General features: G+C 45.0%; 1 protein-coding gene across 7 annotated transcripts in view; it reads left to right on the top strand.

Moving 5' to 3' along the window:
* Positions 1 to 12,827, top strand: part of GTF2I (general transcription factor IIi) — a gene marked incomplete at its 3' end in the record, with an annotated part of 143,479 nt that extends 130,652 nt beyond the window's left edge. For all 7 annotated transcript variants that reach the window (XM_079945346.1, XM_079945350.1, XM_079945347.1 and 4 more), the window contains 14 exons: positions 73 to 131; positions 525 to 599; positions 3,232 to 3,333; positions 3,937 to 4,002; positions 4,333 to 4,516; positions 6,000 to 6,058; positions 6,440 to 6,520; positions 6,943 to 7,026; positions 7,192 to 7,375; positions 8,446 to 8,474; positions 10,175 to 10,216; positions 11,012 to 11,053; positions 11,518 to 11,593; positions 12,321 to 12,827. In XM_079945346.1, coding sequence (XP_079801472.1) covers positions 73 to 131; positions 525 to 599; positions 3,232 to 3,333; positions 3,937 to 4,002; positions 4,333 to 4,516; positions 6,000 to 6,058; positions 6,440 to 6,520; positions 6,943 to 7,026; positions 7,192 to 7,375; positions 8,446 to 8,474; positions 10,175 to 10,216; positions 11,012 to 11,053; positions 11,518 to 11,576 — 1,066 coding nt within the window. The remainder of the gene's footprint in view (positions 1 to 72; positions 132 to 524; positions 600 to 3,231; positions 3,334 to 3,936; positions 4,003 to 4,332; positions 4,517 to 5,999; positions 6,059 to 6,439; positions 6,521 to 6,942; positions 7,027 to 7,191; positions 7,376 to 8,445; positions 8,475 to 10,174; positions 10,217 to 11,011; positions 11,054 to 11,517; positions 11,594 to 12,320) is intronic.
* Between the last annotated feature and the right edge of the window lie 9,127 nt (positions 12,828 to 21,954).

Raw genomic sequence — 21,954 nt, 5'->3', positions numbered from 1 at the left:
ATCACAATTTTTACTAGCTGTGAAGACCAATATTATACTGGCCACTGTAATGTTTCTTGGTTTTTTCTCTAGACCTGAACTAGTTATTTCCTACTTGCCTCCTGGAATGGCTAGTAAAATAAACACTAAAGGTAAGAGATTACGTATACCTTCATTATACTTCAGTGCATTAAAACATACTGAGTCGTTGGCACATATCTTTTGGGGGCTTTCGGTTTGTTTCTTTGCTTTTTAAGGTATTTTGTTTAATGAACCCCCCTCCTCCCTCTCCCTCCCTCCCTCCCTCCCTCCTCTCTGTCTCTTAAAAGTAAACATTTCATTGGCAGTTTCACGTTTGCAATCCTCCTTCATTCATGTTTCCACAGCTTTGTTGAGACTCATGTGGACGATTACACTACCAGTTTAATTCTTCAGGTTTCTTTGAAAAGAGCCAAACTGTATGAATTTTAATACTCTGCTTTTATAAAGCATCTCCTTCTGGATTTTTTACAACATGCAAAAGAAATTATATGCTTACTTTACAGCTTTGCAGTCCCCGAAAAGACCACGAAGCCCTGGGAGTAATTCAAAAGTTCCTGAAATTGAGGTCACTGTTGAAGGTGAGGTTGCTCTGTGGCCCGTTCCTGTCCGTTCTACAATTCACTAGTTAATCTGTTGCTTCTTCACTTTACTATTTATATTTTTATGCAAATGAGTTTTTATAAAACTTGTTTTAGGTGCAGAACACTTAACTGCGATAAAGCTAGATTTCTTTTTTTTTAATTAATTAATTTATTTTTGGGTGTATTGGGTCTTCGTTGCTGTGTGCGGGCTTTCTCTAGTTGCAGCGAGTGGGGGCTGCTCTTCATTGCGGTGCAGTGGCTCCTCTTGTTGCGGCGCATGGGCTCTAGGTGCGCGTGCTTCAGTAGTTGTGGCTCGCAGGCTCTAGAGCGCAGGCTCAGTAGTTGTGGCGCACGGGCTTAGTTGCTTCGGGGCATGTGGGATCTTCCCGGATCAGGGCTCGAACCCGTGTCCCCTGTGTTGGCAGGCGGATTCTTAACCACTGCGCCACCGGGGTAGTCCCAAAGTTAGATTTTCTAAATGTTTCTAATTAACGATTTCAATTACAAGGTGGTATTTCTCCACAGCCTCGCCACCACGTGTTACTTTCTGCTTTTTAGATAATATCCATCCTAATGGGTGTCCGTTCCTTTTTCTTGATGACTAGTATTTCATCGTGTGGATATACCATATTTTGTTTATTCATCGATTGATGGACATTGGTTTGTACTACTTTTTGGCTATTTATGAGTAATGCTGCTCTGAACATTCGTGTACAAGGGCAGTGATGGGTTAATGAAAAATGGTTTTGACCTGCCTTCAGATTAACAGAGAATCTCTTTCTGTTGTCTTACCCAAGCCATGGAGGACCTTGTCCCACAGTAGCTTTCTTTTGCTTAACCAGGGCTATAAATAGACCCCAAATTTAATTTATATTTGTTAAAATACCACAAAATAGTTGTTAGTGGTTTAACACTAACTAATTTGAGTAGTAAAGAGCTGTGTCCATGTTCAGGGACTTTTTGTCAAGAGTGTGATAGCAAGGAGGGACTTTTTTTTTTTCCCACCATACTAGTGTTTTCTTTTAAATTATACATCATGCTTGTAAATGGATTTTTTTATTACTTTAAAAATCAAATTTATTGAGTACACTTTATATGCGATAAAATGCACGCATTTTAATTGTACAGTTTGAGTTTTGAAAAATGCTTGTAACACTGCTTTAGTCAATGGATAGAACATCTCCCTCACCCTAAAACGTCTCACACACGCTCCTTGGCAGTGACTCCCTCACAGGCCAGGCCACAGGCAACCATTGATCCGCCTTTTGTCACCATGGAACACTTCTGCCTGTTGTAGAATTTCATATAAATGGAATCATGCTGTATCTTTTCTTTTTGTGGTTGCCTTCTTTTGCTTAGCACAATGTTGTTAGATTTATACTTGCTGCATGTTTCAGTATTTTTTATTGCTGAGTATTACTCCATTGTATGGATTCACCAGAATTAATTTATGCATTTGTCAGTGGGCATTTGGGTTTATTTCCTGTCTTTGTCTAGTAAAGATGCTATATGAACATTTGTGTACGAAACATGGCATATGCTTTCCTTCTCTTGAATAGATATTTAGAGTGGAATTACTGGGTTTTTAACTTTCTAAGAAACAATTTACCAAACTGATTGTATCGCTTTACACTTCTGCCAGGAATGTATGAGAATTCCAGTTGCTGCACATCCTCACAGTACTTGATATTGTCATTCTTTTTATTTTAGCCGTTCTAGTGGGTGTGTAGTGTCATTCACTTAAGCATAAACCAGAATGCCAGTTTATTGATTTTTGAATCGCAGGTAGATATTTCAGTCAGCTTAATTCTATCAGGTGATCACAAGTGTCTTCCTGTCTTTCCCTGTGATTATTAAAAGGCTGCTTTATGAACATGGAGTATAAAAAGAGATGTTAGTTGAGTGATCTTATAGTAGCCTGTTAAAGAAGTATGGTAATAGGATGTACTGAGTTCCTCTGTCTGGTTATTATACCTGCCAGGTCAACCAGGCTGCTAGATCCAGCTGGTCCAGAAATACTTTGCTTTTATCACTATGCTCTTTAAGGAAGCTGTGTTTTTTATTCGGGAGTTTGAAGTAATTAAAGATTAGAATGTTGAATCTTGATATTTTTTTCGATTCTGAGGCCATAGTCAGGCTTTTAATGGAAAACAACTGATAACCCATAACATTGTTTCTGTATATTACTAAGAATTCAAAGAAAGGATATGTCAGTGTCAGCTAGAGAATCCAAAGGAAAGCTTCATATAGGGGAGATGATATAGTTGTATCTAAAGTCGTGTTTATGTTCAAAGGCCGAAAGAAAAACATAAAAGGCAAGATAGGTAACCAGTGGCTTCAAAATGGCGTAATGAATCATTAAGTGAATTGAAAGTTCCTCAGATCAGCCAGAAAGCTAGATGTGTTTTGGGGGGAAATGCCTGATTATAGGGATGGAAGTAGGAAGATGGATGGAGGTCTGTAACACTGACAGCAGTGGCTGTTTTCATTGCAGAGTGCTTGTATACACACTGAACTGAACTTCTCCAGCACAGGTTGGACCTCAAGAGCATGTCCTAGAGAAATCACGAGCAGTACGTAAGGATGACTGAATATATGTGCTGATTATGTTTTTTGTTTAATTCTTTAGGCCCTAATAACAGCAACCCTCAAACCTCAGCTGTTCGAACCCCTACCCAGACTAATGGTTCTAATGTTCCCTTCAAGCCTCGAGGGAGAGAGTTTTCCTTTGGTAAATACGTGTTATGTTTTTCTTTATTTCATTATTTTAAATAAAAGGAGTTAGTAAAATATTTTACTAGTTGAATTGTTTTCTTTTTTTTATTTGGTGAGTTAGTATATATTAGCAATTCAAGGCACAGATTAGAGCCAGACTGAATTCAAATCTGGTGCCAGGACTTTATAATTGTTTGACGTTGAGCAGGCTGCTTAACCTCTCTGTGCCTCAGTTTCCTTATCTATGAGTGGGGATAACATTACTTCCTGTTCCATAGGGTTATTATGAAGATTATAAATACCAGATCATTTAAAGGGTAAAACCGTATCTGGCACGTAGTAGATACTGTAATTGTTTTTTGGGGGGGTATTTCGGTTTTCATTTGTTTTTTTATTTATTCGTAGCCAACATATTAGTAATATAATAAAACAGTTAAATAATGCATCAGGATTAGAGTAGTTATCAAGACATGCCTGTGTTTAAAACCTATATATTTTTTATTTTGTATTGCTTAAAGATGCACAATAAAAGATGAAGAAGTTCCTGCCATTGGATGTATACTAGTAACTGTTACTAACATCTTAATCGCTCTTGTTTTTTTTTTTTTTTAATATGCAGAGGCCTGGAATGCCAAAATCACTGACCTAAAACAGAAAGTTGAAAATCTTTTCAATGAAAAATGTGGTAAGTTTATTTTGAAATACTGTTATTAAAATATGAGGTAGCTTTTTTATAAAATAGAAAAATGTGAGCATAGTAAGATTGTTCAGCATTTAAATATTACTGTCATCAGAAGTGTGTGGGTTTTGCAGGCATGAATTTTATAATTTCTTCCACATTTCTGAGCACCAAGAAATTGAAGAAATTTTTCTAAAATTAATGTGATTTTTTAAAAAGAAAGGTTTTAGTAGCTGCAAAATGTAATTTAAAATGCGTTTTTTTTAAAAAGACTTAGTTTTTTTTAAAGTTATAGATATGAGAACCAGTAAATGTGTTTTGTTTTTGTTTTTTTAGGTGAAGCTCTTGGCCTTAAACAAGCTGTGAAAGTGCCGTTTGCGTTATTTGAGTCTTTCCCTGAAGACTTTTATGTGGAAGGCTTACCCGAGGGTGTGCCATTCCGACGACCATCTACTTTTGGCATTCCAAGGCTGGAGAAGATACTCAGAAACAAAGCCAAAATTAAGTTCATCATTAAAAAGTAAGGAAATGAGATGAAACAAGATTGCCATGAGTTGATACAGTTTGATGCCGGGAGATGGCACATGGATTCTACTTTGGAGCTCAGCCAAACCTTAGGGTCAAAGAAGCTCTTTAAGCTGTACCTTTGTATATATTTTAAATTTTTTGTAACTGGTCAAGAGAGAGAGGGCTGTGGCTTATCAGGGGGATAACAACTTGGTTTAGTGAAGTCTATGCACAGTGACATGTATATTTTTTAATATAAATTTTTAAATTTATTTTTGGCTGTGTTGGGTCTTCATTGCTGCGCGCGGGCTTTCTCTAGTTGCAGCAAGCAGGGGCTACTCTTCGTTGCGGTGCGCGGGCTTCTCATTGTGGTGGCTTCTGTTGTTGTGGAGCACGGGCTCTAGGTGTGAGGGCTTCAGTAGTTCTGGCATGTGGACTCTAGAGCATAGGCTCAGTAGTTGTGGCGCATGGGCTTAGTTGCTCTGTGGCATGTGGGATCTTCCCGGACCAGGGCTGGAACCCGTGTCCCCTACACTGGCAGGTGGATTCCTAACCACTGTGCCACCAGGGAAGCCTCACAGTGATATCTTAATGGTTAATACTACTGGAGTCTAGGCAGTGGTTCAGTTGGTTTTTTTTTTTTGGGGTACGTTGGCCTCTCACTGTTGTGTCCTCTCCCGCTGCGGAGTACAGGCTCCGGACGCACAGGCTCAGCGGCCATGGCTCACGGGCCCAGCCGCTCCGCGGCATGTGGGATCTTCCCGGACCGGGGCACGAACCCGTGTCCCCTGCATTGGCAGGCGGACTCTCAACCACTGTGCCACCAGGGAAGCCCAGTGGTTCAGTTTTATAAAGCCCATTTATTTCTCCAGCTTACAGAATATTTTAAATTTCTCTGCTGTTTGCTTGGACATCTGTGAATTATGCCAACACAATTGAAGTAAATGGAAATAATTAGAGTTAACAAAATACGTTTGAAATGAATTGAAAGGAATTTTAGGTTTTATTTATTAAAGGTTACTTCTGAGTTCCCTAAGGATGCTGTCAAATAATCAAAGCTGACATTGCCAACCATAATGGCCTCCCTCTGTACCTTCAGCCAGGTCTGTAGAGGCTAAGGCCCCTGCTTCTGCTTCCTAAGAGAGACAGTCTCTTGTGTTCAGGTTTTTACCGCCTGTCTTGTTTCCATGCTACCTGCATTTGAGTCTCTTCCTGTTTCCTTCTCCAGTCTAGCATACACTCTTTCCAGGATATATTGAAACCACAGGAAGAAGCTGTTTATACTAGATGGGGCTGGGGTGGATGTTAAAATCACAATTATAATTAGTCTTTATATGTGTGTTCCTTTAGAGATCCATGTTACTTCTGTTCTTCCATTACTAAGAATGTGTATTTATAGAAAGTTGCTGGCTTTTTAAATCTCTTACTTGTTTCATTTTTAATGTTTTACTATTGGAATGTTAGCCCAAAAGTCTTTTCTCTTTTCTTGTTCTTAGGCCTGAAATGTTTGAGACGGCAATTAAGGAGAGCACCTCCTCCTCTAAGAGCCCTCCAAGTAAGCATTTGCTGCAGAAAACATGCTGTTAGACACTTACTTTGCAGCACTAATTTAGAAAACTGTTGAAAGAGTGGCTACTGAGACAAAACCAGGAAAGCTCATTCAAGGTTGGGGTTTGGACTAGTTTGCGATTTTTAAGTTCTTTAATACCTAAGGATCTCCACATATCTGATGCTCTACAAAGGAAGCACCACAAGGAAGAGAAAAAAGTGAAAAACGTCTTTCAGGAAGCCTAATATCACAGAACAACAAAACATGACATGAAAAGGAACAAAGTTGGGTTAAAATACTATCTTTTGTAGTCTGAATCGTAAGCACTTTATTAGGGAAGATTTAATTACATCTGTATATGTTCTAATCTCAATTCTCTGTTTTAAGGAAAAATAAATTCATCGCCCAATGTTAATACTACTGCATCAGGTGTTGAAGATCTTAACATCATTCAGGTGACAATTCCAGGTATGATCTCTCTGCCTTAATCATAGTTTGTGGGGCTGATTCATGGATGTTGAATGCACTGCACATTGTATGCTGTCCCCACAAGCCCCTGCGGAAGTTATTAATCAAATACATCAGCTTGTCAGTTTATCGCTAAACAGCTCTTGGCAGTTATTAGACTCGGTATGAGCTAAAACCTGTAGGCCACCCAGATGCCTGGGGTGTTGTTTAAAAAATTTGTATAAGTCGGCAAGCAAAGCTCTTCATAACTGCAGCATTGTCAGTTTGGTGTTATTATTAAATTGTTTGGTTAAATCATTTCAATCTTGATTCGTTTTTTAAAACATTCCAAAAACAGAAAGTGAAGTTACATAAAGCACTTAAAAATTTATCTGGTATTAAAATCGCATTATTAAGTTACAACTTTCTCTTAACCTTTTTAGATGACGATAATGAAAGACTGTCAAAAGTTGAAAAAGCTAGACAGCTAAGAGAACAAGTTAATGACCTCTTCAGTCGAAAATTTGGTAAGTTTTGCATTTGCATAGTATAGCTTGCAGTAAGCAAGGAAATTTTGTCTCAATAAGATCTTAAACGTAAATCACGCTCAGGTGGTTTTAATCTGTGCTTTTACAACACTCAGCTAAGGCGCCAGGTTCATCTGTGCTTTTATGCCGTTTGTCTTGCTATAGGTGAAGCCATTGGTATGGGTTTCCCTGTGAAAGTTCCCTACAGGAAAATCACAATTAACCCTGGCTGTGTGGTGGTTGATGGCATGCCTCCTGGAGTGTCATTCAAAGCCCCCAGCTATCTGGAAATCAGCTCCATGAGAAGGATCTTAGATTCTGCTGAGTTCATTAAATTCACAGTCATTAGGTACGTGAGAGTTCCTTGCTTGGTCATAAGAATGAACCTGCAGATCATTGAGGCTGAGTCATCTTCCAAAATGTAGTCATATGTAGTAAGTTTACTGTGTAATGAAATGAACTATAGTGAAATTCTTTAGTTACTGTACTATTAGATTCTTTCTTCCTTGTGCTGACTCAGTTCTCTGGTTTTTAAGGCAGGAGATTGTTAGCACACCATGGCCTGTGGACCAGCTCCAGCCTGCCATCTGCTTTTATTTTAGTTTTATGTCTTATTATAACCCAGTCACATCCGTTTGTTTACATATCGTCTGTGGCTGCTTTCATATTGCAGTGGTAAAATTAAGTAGTTGGGACAGAGACAGTGTGGTCTACAGAGCTGGGAATATTACTGTCTGGCCCTTTACAGAAAAATGTTGCCAGCCTCTGCCTCAGCATCTCGTCACAGGCTTTGGATCAGACAGGGATTCGACACTAAGTCACTTCTGTTTCCTTGTCTGTCCGGTGAGATTGTAGTTGTTTCCTTTGAGAGTGTTAGCTCCTTATCCACAGGGTAGGAATGGTGGTTACACCTGCCCTCTAACGGCATTGTGCGAATTACAGTCTTTGATGTGTGCTTGTCACAGTAAGTCTTACGGTATCCTTTTGTCATCCACCTAAGCAGAAGTCCCAAGTGCCCTTCACTCTTTTCTTCCACCTCCCCAAACTTAGCTGTTACTAAATAACACCCATTCATTGTCAAGTTCCCACTGTCTGCATAGGACCAACACTCAGACAGAGCTAATGTATTACCTTCCCAAGGCCTTTTCCTCATTTCACTAAAATTACTCTATTCCCTTTGCATTGTTCCTATTCTTTTCCCACCATCTTGGTGTAGCATTTTCTAATAATGTGCCATATTAGTTATTCGTATATCTGTCTGTCTGTAGCTTAAAAACTATAAGATTAAACAGTAGTGGACAGCTTTTCTCATTCTAGCACGTAAGCGACATGGGCTAAATGTTAGTTGAATACACTGAATATACATGTGAACTCTTGTAGAGTAGAAAAAAAACTTGTGCAATTTGTTTCTCTCTTTAGACCATTTCCAGGACTTGTGATTAATAACCGTGAGTATTTCTTGAAGTCTTCTTGGTTTTGCTCTTTTCTGGGATGTGAGGAGGGGGTGGGTGTGTGGGTGTGTGCACTTGCACGTACACTTACCTGAGAGTGTAACATTTTATTACTTCGCCTACAGCAGTAATCATTGAAAGTCATCGTTTTAGCCCTCAGTGTGCGAGGCACCAGGCACTTTCTAGATGTAAAACTGAGCGAGTTGCTTCACCTTTTTTAAATCTCAGTTTACTTATCAGGAAAATGGTAATGATATTAGTACCCATTCTGGGAGTTTTAGAGCATTTTAAATGACACATTGTGTGTCAGGCCTCTAAAACAGGGACCAGCAAGCGGCCGCCGTGTAAATAAAGTTTTATTACAGCACTGCCAGGCCCATTTGTTAATGGCAAACTGGACTGACCTGCAAAGCCTGAAATACTTACTGCCTCTTTGTAATAAAGCTTGTTGACCCCTGACCCTAGTATGTGCTCAGTAAGCAAAATCTATATTTGTTACTGTTTTTACTACTACTGTTATTACTTTTACTATTAGTTTGTAATTACTGGGCTGGAAAAAGTAAGTCTTTTAATGTGATTTAGCTACTTCTGTTGATATTTAGGCCTAGTGTCTGGCAGCCACTGGGCCCTCACATACTGTTGCATGAACAAGTGTAAGTGTTCTTCCAGCTCCCTGATGTTCATATCAGTTTAAACAGTGTTTTTTTTCCTAGCAAAACTTAATTATGCTAGTATGTTTTATGTTCTTCTGTTAACTTTGTTAAAAAATTTCAAAAGTGAGAATTATCCTTAACTAATACCATTAGCGTTTGTCTTTTTTCCAACTGGTATTATTCCATCTCTTTAAAATCCATCTGTATTGAGTATTCAATTGTATACTTTATTTGTTGGGAAAGTATTCAGGAGTTTTCAGTGGTCACTGAGCAGCTGAGCCTCGTGAATTGCTGGTTTGCCCCCTGAGCTGAGAATTGGGCCGCTGTTGTGCCTGCCCCCAGCCCCCTGTTCTGCTTCACACTATTGATGCTGTTTTGTGGCCACCACTCCTTCAGTGTCACGGATTTGGTTATACCTCTTCTGCCTCCAAGTTTCGAGTTTCACTTTATCACAAAATATATTTATTTGCTTTTTCCCCCAAACCATGAGTTCTTTTTTTATAGAATCTGTTTTTATATATTATACTGTCTATCTTGGCCAAGTATGTTAGTATCTGGGGATGTCAGTAATGAATGAAAGAGAGGTAAACCTTGCTTCATAGATTTTCGGTCATCTTTGGCATTCAGCTTTAACTACACCTGGGAACTTTGTCATTTAAAGAAACCCCATGATAAGGTGTGGGGTTTCTTTGGGGGGAAAAAATTTATTGATCCCAATCCATCTACCTTCTGTGTAATTTTTAATTTCAAAAGACACTGTATTTTATGCCTCCCTGCTCCTTTACCTTATGTTTAAAATGTTCAGTTTTGTTCTTTTCCTTGTGCCCTAGTCTATTATAGAATTTTATGGTAATTACTCTGAATTAGTTACTTTGATGGGACATACTAGAATTTTTAATATTTGTTCCCTTCTTGTCATAAGGAAGATAGTGCCTGTTATAGCAAAGTTGGAGCATCAGATTAGAGAATGTATGTAAAAAATGCTTTTCAAATATAACAACATATCATTAAATTATTACTTAAATGAATCTGCTTTCTTTTCAGAGTTGGTTGATCAGAGTGAGTCAGAAAGCCCAGTGATCCAAGGTAAATTAAGCATGGTACAATACAGAAGGATTCCTACTTAGTCAATAAAACAGGTCACATAAATTGTGTGGCCTCACATGCTTACATTTACCTAACTTCAAGGGAAGTTAATTCCACAGCACACACGTACACACATATGCACACACTCGTGCACATGCAGACTTGTTTGCTTAGACTCCTTTGTCTGAAAGCCTATATAAGCTCAAGCCATAGGTCCTCACTGAGAACTGGACCACATGCCATTTGTTCCCACCGTCCCAGGTCAGGAACCCTGAGACCAGTGGCGAAGAATGCAGTTGTGGGGTGATGGGGGGAGAAGGTTGTTTTTTAACTTGGCTTCTTATGCCATTTGTTTCCAGTGGTATAAACCAAAATTATGTTGGGCGGAAATGCATGCATTGTAGTTTTAAAAACTCCTTAGAAACAAAGTGTTGAGACCTGCTGTGTGATTCATTGAAAGTAACAAAAGGCTTTTATTAGAAGGGAGCCCACAGAAGAAAGGGTGGAAAGACATAGAGAAAGAAACTCCTACTTTCATGTTAGAGCTATGTTAATTAAGATTGTTATTTAAGATTTGGGTTGTGTAGGCAAATTTAACAGGTTTCAGAAAAGCAGGTTTTTGAGAGTCTGGTTGCGTAGCAGTGTGTTTAATCCCAAGAATCTGTGGCTGCTGTCTCACCTAGACCTGGGCTTTGTGTACAACGTCTAGAGAGCTTTCTCCCTCTAGGCTCTTTAAATAACTGAGAGCAACTTTGGAAAAATGTTAAAGTAAAATCTTTATGTATTTCTCTTCAGAATCAGCTGAGCCGAGCCAGTTGGAGGTTCCTGCAACAGAAGGTAAAAAGAGTAGTCTGGTTGTCACAAATAAAGTGCCAAAGACAAAGGATTAATTGTGTTTCTAAAGCTGTTTAACTGGACCTGGGTGGTTGTTTTGTTTCTGGGTGAACTGGATTTGTAGTTTATGCCCAGAAACATTGTGTTTAGAGGTGACTCATGGGTTCTTTTCCTCCATTTTCCCCAGTGACTCTTAATGAATTCTGAAATAGTTGAATGACTGCTATATAACCTAGATACAGCTATTGTGGGTCCTTTACATGCATAATTAATAAAATGTTTGTTACTTTGAAAATCTTAAGTAACAAAATTTAGAACTTACTGCTAGAGAACAGTCTTATCAGTTTTGGTATCTTACAATTCCTGTTAAGTCATTGTAATGAATAGTTTCGTATGAGTAGATTTATAATTGGACAGATTTGCATTAATAGTGCAGTCAATCGGTTCCCTTTTGTTTCACTTGATAGAAATAAAGGAGACTGATGGAAGCTCTCAAATCAAGCAAGAACCAGACCCTACGTGGTAGACCTCTTCCCTCCTAGGGTAAATCACCTTCTGTGTCCAGGATGCCATGTGGTATCTATCTGAACCCACCTGCATATTCATAAGCTGAAGTGTTTCCCCTGCTTCAGCCATAAATGGCAGCCCCGCCTTCAGGGCACGTGAGGACAAAGTACAAGCATGCTGGGTGGTTTGAGCTAGAAGATTCAAGCAGAGAGATTTTCCTTGGATCAATGTATGTCAGGCAGAGAAGGTAAAGCGCTTTGCCTCAAATGGAAAATGTTTTGTTTCTAATCTATAGGTTAAATCTTGTCCTTGCCGTTGGAGTTCACTGTGAGTCAGTGTGAACAGACTGACTTTTCCCCCTAATCGTAATAACAGTATTTGCAGAGACTGCCTGAGCTACACAATCCATCGTGCATCTTGCATAATTAAGTTATAAGCCTGATCCAGTTCTTCCGAACATCTTAAACTTGGCCAGGTTACTAGCCAGGAGGGGCAGCTCTAGACCAGGAGTCAGTGAAACTTGGTCTTCATGTCATATTGAACCACATAAGCCCCAGCTGTTGAATGTTTTCATGATAGTTAGAGGATACAGTTAGCTCTCATCTGTACCTGACACTCCAGAGACTTTTTTGGTCATGGAATTGGCCATGTACTGTCAGTCCATGGATTTAAGTGGTAATTAAGTTGAGATATTAGTGAGTCACAAATTCCTATAATCAGATTAACCTGTTTTCTTGCTTGTTTGTTTTCTCTCCTATTTTAGCTTAAAGTATCAGTGGGTGAGAAGAGCTTTTCGGACCTGTTACTGCCCCAAGCTGTGTAATATACTTGTATAACAGAAATACCTTCTATACAAACCTTTTTTTCTACTTTTAGATAGAAATGTCTACTTTTTCAGCAGTTCTGTGAATTGAATTAAAGAGCAGAGTGACTGTAGATTTGGAATGGCTGGTTTACTTTGGAATGTATTATAAGGATTTTACAGCAGTGCTGGAAAAACGACAGGGAAAATGACAGGGATGAATCTCATCAGATTTTTTACGTATTCAGCAGAGCCTTCAGCTGTGGTGTTTGTTTCCCAATCAAGTGAAGATCTCTCCTACTGGAACATCTCAGCTTCTGCAGTGAAGAAAATAACCTGTGATAGTTCAGCTCTTTAGTTTTTCTATTTGAAAAGTCACTTAATTGATCCTTTTGTTCACGGTTCTCCTTAATGACTGAGTGAACAGTTAGTATCTGTATATTTGACTAAACCTTTTCCTAAGCTCTCTATCATGGTTCATATGTTTTTTATCGTAATTAAAAACCAACCATCTGGATCACCTAACAGCCAGTAAGAGGTCAGTATCTCAGCGTGTGGCTTATAGATGGAGTACAGAGAACCTCTTCCATCCACATTTACTTTTCATCCAAATAAAATGCATGGTGTAGCAGAAGTTCCAGATGAGGTATAAGTGTTTGGGCAAGCCGAATGACACTAAAGCCTCACAGTCGTGTAACCCGTTGTGGTGTGGAATTCTTTGGAACACTATTCCAGCTCGGATCAGACTCAAGGGCGTCTCATTGCCTTCATTACTTTACAGTTCTGCTTGTAACACTGAGGCTCCAGTGTGGGGAGTGAGGGGTCAGCAAGCTGACTAGGCACCCTCGGATATTCTGCGCCATTTGTAGGAGAATCTTACATGTGTTGAGATTTCACAAACAGTAAGAGTTGTAAAATACCAGCTATATGAAAAGCTAGAGTATGTGATGGCATAGAGTTTTCATTAGCTTTATCGCAATATTCACGATGGAGAATTATATTACATGGTAGCAGAAATAGGCATTTTTATGTGTTGCTTATATTTTACCTCAAATTAAATTGTAGATATAGGGTAATAAATAAAATCCATCCATGCCTTTCACACACTAATTCATTTCTTTCTAAGGTGTTTTCATGACTGTGTGGGGAAACCTGGGGTGGCTCGGCGGAATGCAAGGCGAGCTTAGGTGGGCACGGTCCAGAGGCTCAGTCCCTTGTCAGGACACCACTGCTCACGGTGTGTCTGAGACTGCTGTGCCTCTGGGCTGAGCTGGGGCTGGAGCCCCCTAGCTTTTTATCTGTGACATGCCAACTGTATGCAGCAAACGCATGATGTTGGAGGTCAGGGTCCCTCCCCGGGTAGAGCCCGTATGTCAGCCCCTCCCCCATGAAAACCACACACTGGCTCCAGGTCTTCTCTGTCCCTCTCCACCATCACCCTCTGCCTCTCTTTTACAAGTGTGACCTCAGGGAAAGCCAAACTGGTTTGTTCCTAACTTACCAACCGACATTAGGAGGAGACAGCTGCTGCAGTAGAATCTCAGGGTTCCTTTCCCGTGTTCTTAAGGTGTTCACAACCTTGCTGCCTCCACCCACGCTTCCCATCCCAGCCACTGGAGAACCGTAGTCATCCAAAGGCTGCTTTTAAAAGGAGTTAAGCTTGTACATGTAACTCTTTAACAGAAAGTTTGCGGGAGCACAGACTTACAAGGAGATCTGTTTCCCAGTGCAAGTGTATACATCCAGTATGAAAATTCTGTATATGTGCATCACACGTCTTTTGTTTTTATATATACTATTAGAAAGCTGCTTTTATATATATATATATATATATAAGTTTCTTAACGTCTAGCAAGTGCATCCGTTTCTGTACTGCGGACAACAGCACAGAACCAGTGCTGCGTCCTCCTCGTGGTGACACGCAAAAGGTTTAAGAATGCTGTCCTGTCCCGTTCTGCCTCTCCTCTAAACAGGCTTATTGGTTCCTTTAAGAAATGTTGAACCTCAGGCAAGAGGTGCTGTTCCTGCATCTGTCTTTGAGTGGAAGAGCCTGGAGGTGGAATAAGTCATTTTTATTTATTAACTCACTGTCGTTTTAACACACCTCATTAACCCTGCTTCCCACAGTCGGGCGTCTAAGCAAAGCCTTCCGTAGGACAGCATTGTTTCCTGGCGAGGTGACTGGCTTAGCAATTTGCCTCCTTACCTGCGATGGTCAGATGAGCCCTGGTTTCAGCACCGTGGGCTTGTTTAAAGATGGCTGGAGTGTTGCCCTGGCTTGCTCATTCGGAGCCCAGGAACCACCTACAAGACAAGCCTTCCACCGCCTGTGTTAGTGAACAGGTGGTGCATGCAGAAATGAGACAGTGGATAGATAACGTGATTCCTCACGGGGTGAGGGGTGTTAAAACTTGGCCAGCAAGGTCTTCATTAGATCAGTAAGGACCGGACTGAAAAAACAAACGACAGTCCACACAGGTCTCATCAGTAATTCTACTGTGTTTCTGGAACACGTCCTGATTCCATGATAGTTGATGGTTAAACCTTATTTTACCAGGAAATGCAGCAGAACGACTGGGAACATAGGCCTTGTGACCAAACCCAAGCTCTGCTTTTGGACAGCTGTTAAGATTAAGTAAGATTGCCAACAGAAAAACGGTGGAACCGAAGAAGTGTGTCCATCGCAGGATTGTATGCGTTAAACCCCGCTTGGTGGAGTTGGGCCAAGTGCTAACAACCCCGTGCCCAGCTCTGGGCCTTGGGTGGCGGGGAGAGCTGAGCTCTGTTCATGGGGCAGCCTCTGCCCTCGGGCAGTGGGCGGAGCTGCTGTGGGCACGGCTGTCGGCAGTGCTGAGAGAAATCTCTGCATTTGCAGCCTGCCAGCACTCAGGCTGTGCGGGTGCACATAAGCTAACCCTGCTGAGCAGTCTGCACGTCCCAAGAGACCTCCTTATCTTTTCATTGATCTGAATCATCTGCGATGCGGGAGGTGAGGTTCGGCTTATTCACTGTGCATTCACGCCCTATGCCCAGGTCACCTTGGGATTTGAGAGATGAGGAAATAAAGACAAGAAATGAAGTCATTGGCACAGTCTTACCTCCGAGACTGAGGGACGAGACTGGGCCCGGGTCTGTAGCGCCCAGTGTCGCCAGGACAGAGCTGCCTACTATGGCAGGCAGCCAGTGCCCCTTTGAAGCAGGCTGGCTACGTGAGCATCCTCTAGCTTCATTTCTGCCTTTTCTCTTTCCTCCCCACCAGGAACCGGAAAGGTCCGTTGGAGAGGGAGATTGAGAGACCAGTTTCCACAGTTTCCACACCCCAGGCCCCAGTCTAAATAAACTCAAGATCCTGGTTGGCTTAACCGTTAGTGGACAGGTAACTGTCACAGTCTGGTCTCGCCTTGCTAAGTGGAAGCCCCACTTTCTGGACTATGTATTTTGAAAGATGTGGTGGTCTCCCAGGGATGCCTCGGTTTCCCTATGATAGGGAAGAAGAGGGAGACAGGATTTGGGGAATTGAGGCAGTCTCTGAGGTCCCTGTTCTACGCAGCTCTTGAGTCCAGTAGGATGAGCGCAAGTGGGGCTGTGTAGCCTTCTGGTTAGACCCCCGTAGAGTTGCTCTCCAACCTCTGCAGTTTGGGTTCTGTTTTACTCCACTACCTACTAAAGGGATGGTTAGCTCTCTGTACTTCCCCTCACGGCTGCCAGCTTTCTTGGCTCAGAAGGCAGATAGGAAAGCAGCTTGTAGCAGGTTGTTGAAATCACAAGTTCCTCAGGGTATGGTGGCCCGTTGACGAGTCACAACAGGTGGACCTAGCTGCTGCTCCAGAGGGGCTTTGTAACCCCGGATGCTGGGTGAAAAACGGCAAAGCCCCTTGGCTTCCCAGCTCCCCTGCTCTGGTCAACAATGGTCTTGTGTGTCACCTCCCTCCTGTCCTGTCCCACCCCCCAACCCCCACCCCACCCCGTACCTTGTGGTTTTATTTTGAGGAAGTATCAGGAAAGGTAGCACTGAAAACAAGCTATGATACAATGCCCATTTGTAACAGTGTTTCCTGCCGGGTTTCCTTCTCAGAAGCAAGAGCAGGTGGTTGATGGGCCTTTTGTAGCATCAACTTCATGCATGATCTCAGGATGCCTGTTTAAAACCCACAGTGCCTCAAGTTGTAGAAAGCAATAATGACCCTCACCAAAGACCATGTGCTTGGCAGTGCCTGGGGGAACCTAGTGAGAGCTGTTCCCACTCGTTTCAGTAAACGAGTAGCCCCGACTCATTCACTGAACGATCGCCAACCAGAGGCAGCAGAAGCGAAAGCCCACCACCAAGGCTCCTAAGATTTAGATAAATCCTGAAAGGATCTATAGATCTGCATGCTCTGTAATGTAGACAAACTGTCTTCTCCCTGACAACGACCCATCTATCAATATATCCTCTAGGAAAAATAATCCCTAATGAAAAATAGCAAGTGCAGGTTTCCAGAAAGGCAAGGTCAGAGCAGGCACCGTGTGGCATGTGGTCGAAAAGCCGGAGCAAGTGTTGGCTCTTGGCCTTCAGAAGAGGAGCTTTCTGTCTCGGGAGCGGCATCATTACCCCTGGTGCTTGAGGCAAGATGGGACCCTGCCAGGAACCTCTGTAAGCAAGCCATCTGTCTACAGGTGACAAGCCTGTCACCCCAGGCCTGTGCGTCTTTACTGTTCTGCACCGCTGGGCAGTAGCAGAGGTACCGAGCCCTGGGCAGGTCCCAGACGGGCTTCATCACGCCACCAGCTTGCTCCTCTGCGCTGTGTCTGGGCTGGGGAGATGTGGAAATGGCAGCCCAGCCCTGGTGACTGGATTTAGGCGGGAGTTCTCGTGACTGGAATTAGCTTCAAGCTCCAGACAAATCACCACAAAACCCCCTGAGGCGGCAGCACGCTGCTGGATTTAGCCTTGATGGTTGGTAGGTGAGCTTCAAATAGCTCTCGCCGTGTGACACATCAGGCCCCCGGGAGGAAGTGGGGCGGGAGGGTGGGCACAGGCAGTCCCTGGGGGCCGGCGTTGGGCTCCTGGCTTTGGAGTGGGACCGGCTTGCAGAGTTCCTGTCCACCTGGTATTTGTTAAGGGCCCTCTTGGTGTCAGGACCCCTGCCAGACGCCGGAGTGCAGAGGGGACAGGCCCAGCCCTGCCCCCCAGAACAAACTGCTGTCCTCCCCAGCCTGGTCTGGGAAGTCCCCATCCCATGCCCACGGCCCCAGGCACTGCTGAGCTCTCCCAGGGCCAGGCCACTGGCTGCGCCACGCACTGACGGCTCCCGTGGCGGTTGCGGCAGAGAGCACAAGCCTGCCCTGGGGTCTGAGGCTTGCAGTTTGCCCCAGCAGCCTGGAGTGCCAGCTCTCATCCGTGAGACACTTCCCTCCTCCAAGGCCCGGTTTAAGCGGCAAGAAACTGCCTCGGACCTCCCTAAATCCTCCCAACAGTCCATGGAGTAGGTACGGTTGCTAATGCCATTTTACAGATGAAAAAACAGGCCCGGAGCTTGCCCAAGGGCACACAGTCCTGTGCGGGAGGAGGTCAGTGTGGGCTGGGTTCCGGGCCATGTGCTCATAACCAGCGGTTGGCGTGTACGTGGCCTCCTACAGACCAAAGGCTCAGTCTGATTCCTGTGCGTGTCCAGCTCTGGAGCCCTCACTCCTGTGTCCCTAGGCCAAGGACTGGACAGCAGTGTCATCAGGCCCAGAGGAGAAGGAATTCCCACGTGTGGCTCAGGTGTGTCCTAAGCCCCGGTCCTGAGTGCAGGCTCCCGGTTCTTCTGATGAGGCCTCGAGGTCCATCCCTGACCCAGCCCGAGCCCACTCCTGGTCTGATTTGCTGAGAAAGGAAGGCTCAGGGTCCCTTGGGAGGCAGGTTGTGCGTGGCCGGCATTTCCACGCAGACCCCTGCTTGCCCTCAGAGCCCCCGCACAGCCAGCCTCGCCGCCGAGGGCGCCCTCAGCCTACAGGCCAGCAGCGGCCCAGGGCCCGTCCTCCGGGCGCCAGGTGAGAACTGCCTAGCTGGGGGCCAGTGGGAGGGGCTTAATTTAGACTTGGGAAGAAGTGTCCCGTGGCCAGGGCTGCTTTGTACCCATCTTGGGAAGCCTGACAGGAGATCCCAGAGGGCACTGCCTGGGCCTCAGGCCCTCAGGCCAAACCTTTCTCCATGTAGCCTGTCTCCAAGGCCCAGCCTAGGGGATCTCCTGGTTGAGGAACTGCCCAGCCCCGTCCATCTGGGGAAGGCGGCATCTGGAGAGGCCAAGGTCTTTGGGCCAGACTGGGAAGCCCTGCTTCCTGTCCAGTCTGGCCTGTTGTGAGAATCTTCCTCTTTGGGGCGTTTGCACAGTCTGGCTCCTTCGTGAACCCCAGTCATCATTCACTCACTCAGGGGAGCCAGTGGTTAAGAGCGTGGGTCCAGGGCTCCCCTGGTGGCGCAGTGGTTAAGAATCCGCCTGCCAATGCAGGGGACACGGGTTCAAGCCCTGGTCCGGGAAGATCCCACATGCCGCGGAGCATCTAAGCCCATGTGCCACAACTACTGAGCCCACACGCCACAAATACTGAGGCCCGCGCGCCTAGAGCCCGTGCTCCGCCACAAGAGAAGCCACCGCAATGAGAAGCCTGTGCACCGCAATGAAGAGTATCCCCCGCTCGCCGCAACTAGAGAAGTCCTGCGCGTAGCAACAAAGACCCAACGCAGCCAAAAAAAAAAGAGCGTGGGTCCAGGGTCCAGACTGTCTAGGTCAAGACCCAGCTTTTTGCTTCCCAGTGCTGGCAACCTATTTACCTCTCTGTGCCTCAGTTTTCCCATCTATAAAGTAGGGGGAATAACAGTACCTACCTGATAGTCTCATTGTGAGGATAAGATGTGATCCTAAAGATAAAGCACTCCTGACCCAGGCTAAGTCCTTTGTTAGCGCTCAGTGGGAAGGGGGGTGGGTGATTCTGGGGGCTCTGGTATTCACCTAATACCTGGGTGATGGATAACAAGATATCTATAATGTTAGCTAAAATTTTATGTTTAGTTAAACTTCATTTTTCTGCAGTTTTCTATAATTTCACAATTTGAAAGTTCTAAACTTTTTAAGTTGGTATCTCCCCCGCTAAAACAAACTTATTTATTAATTACCTCCAGTTTTGTTCATTTTTTAAAATTAAGCATTTGGTCACTCACTTGTTTCACCCATGCATTCAAGTAAATCTATCTCATCCCAACAAAAGGCTGTGAGCCTGCTCACGGAGGTCCTTACAAGGTAAGCATGAGTTCTTAGCACTTCATGGTTTGTACACCTGCGCTCTGCCTGGGCGCGGTAAGGAGCAAGGCGACGTTTGGGGAGACCATAGGAGGGAAGTGGAGAGGTAGCAGCTGATGGCTTGGGCCGCTGAGTTGTGCCTGGTGTCTGCAGGACAGAGCAGCCTGGCCGGGCAATTATGCAAGAGTGGAAAGACCGCTGAGAAGAAGGGAAGGAAGTGCCCGGGCCACGACCAGACCCGGCGCCGGGGGTGGGGTGGGGTGGGGTGGGGTGGGGGGTGGGTACCACTGCAGCCAGCCCCACCAGCCACTTCCTCTACCCTTCCCAGGTGAGCCAGTGCTGCAAGTCTGACCTCTGTGTGGGGACCCCAAGGCAGCACCACATGGGACGGGGAAGACCAGAGACAAGCTGAGCGTCCCTCAGGGAGGGGGCATTTAGTGAGTAATGAAAGGACAGCCGCTCAGCTGTGAGCCAAGGGCCTTGTGCTGCAGGGGCCACTGATGTGGAATTAAGTGAGGACTGCCATCCATCATGTGATCCCACTCAATGTTCTTTGCTTTCAACTTTCTTTTGAGGTACAACACACCCACGAAAAAGGGCCGTGCATGAAACTGACGTGCCTGGGGCTGGGTTAATTTTCAGAAAGTGAGTGCACTTGTGGAAATGGCATCCTTATCAACAGAGCAAATCACCTGCCACCTCCTACTTGCCTCCACTCACTGCTGCCCCCACCCACCCACCCCCGTGCTGGAGGTCACCCTGGCTTCCAACCCCGCTGACTGGCATGGGCAGTTTTTGAGCTTGGTGTCAATGGCATGCTGCAGCAGGTGTGCTTTGTGTCTGCCTTCTCTATCCCCGCATTGTGTCTGGAAGGTTCACCCGTGTTGTGTCCGGTAGTTCCTGCCCATTGCCGAGTAGTGCATCATCCTTCTGTGCAGGAAGATCCTAGATGTGTAAATGGAAATGATCAGAGGAAGGACTTGCAAGGCTGGTCACACCCAGGGCTGGTGACCTCAGGGTGATCGGGGAGCAGCAGTGACCAGAGGGGACCTGCCAAGCAGACCTTTCAGAGCAGAGGAGATGGACGCCAGGCTTCCTAGATAAAATCCCCTGCCAGAGAGCAACCCTCACCCCTGGCGGTCCAGGGGGACCTGTGGCTCTCAGAGTGTTCCCAGTGCTGATGGGCTTTGCCATCATCTCTCCATCTTGGAATCTGGGGATCTGGGCCACAAACTGGCCCTGCCCACCTGAGCCTGCAGCTGAACTGCCTGGGTCTAAGGCCACTTGCTGCGTGACCTTGAACCAGCTCTATAACCTCTGAGCCCCCCCAGGCTCCCCGTCTACCTGGCCAAGCACCCCAGGCTTTAGTGAGAGAGGCCCCAGCCTCTCCCCCAGCAAGCTGCTGTCCTCCTCACCCCTCCATCCCAAATCTCCTTCTCCCCCTTCTCATCAGAGCTGGGAGCCCCCTTTCACTCAAGAGGAAACCACATCTGCTCTGAGCGGCCATTCTCTGATCAGGATTTGAACACGGTTCTCACTCAGTCTGCCCCGCTGCCCCTGCCCTCAGCCACAGTCACCCGGGATGTACACCTGAGGCTTGCACACGCTCCCCTGGAGGATTCGTTCCATCAATCACTTCGTGAGTGATGCAGTTACTACCCGAATACTTACAGAGGGCCCACTGTGTGCCAGGCACCAGCTCTAGGGGTTGGGGCCAGAGCCCTTGTCAAAACAGGCCAAACCCTTCTCTCATGGGGCTCACATTCTGGTAGGGAAAGACACTGTAAAAACAAAAATGTGATGAGTGATCTGGAAAAAAAAAAAAAAGCAGGAAAGAGGGGTGGGGTCCGCATGAAGTTTTGCTATTTTATGTGAAGTTTATATCAAGGAAGGCCTCTCAGAGGAGGTGCCCTTTGAGTAGAAACCTGTAGAAGAGGAGGGTGGGAGTTACAGGTGTGTGGGAGACGGGCCAGGTGGAATGGCTTGTGCAAAAGCCCTGAGATGGGAGCACCTGGAACAGAGGGGCCAGCGTGGCTGGTTCAGAGGAGCCAGGAGGAGAGAGCAGGGAGTCAGGCAACCCTCCTGCGGGGCCCTGTGGGCCACGGAGGGGACAATGATGGGCGTGTCCCCGCACAACTGCGTGCGTGAGGCCACCTATGTCCGCACCACGGGAACCCGAGGAAGCCCAGAAACTGAAAGAAGAAGCAAAACCGTATCTGCACGTTCCCTGCCCCCTCCTGCCCGCGGCCCCGCCGCGACAGAGGCGACTTCCTTCCTTTTTCCAGCCTATTTAAGTCTCAGCCCGCAGCGCCCCGGAGAAGAGGGGGCCGCAC

Source organism: Stenella coeruleoalba, assembly GCF_951394435.1.
Source record: "Stenella coeruleoalba genome assembly, chromosome: 15".
Taxonomy (NCBI): Eukaryota; Metazoa; Chordata; class Mammalia; order Artiodactyla; family Delphinidae; genus Stenella; species Stenella coeruleoalba.
Note: the sequence above shows the minus strand (reverse complement) of the source record. Positions and strands in the feature narration are given on the sequence as shown.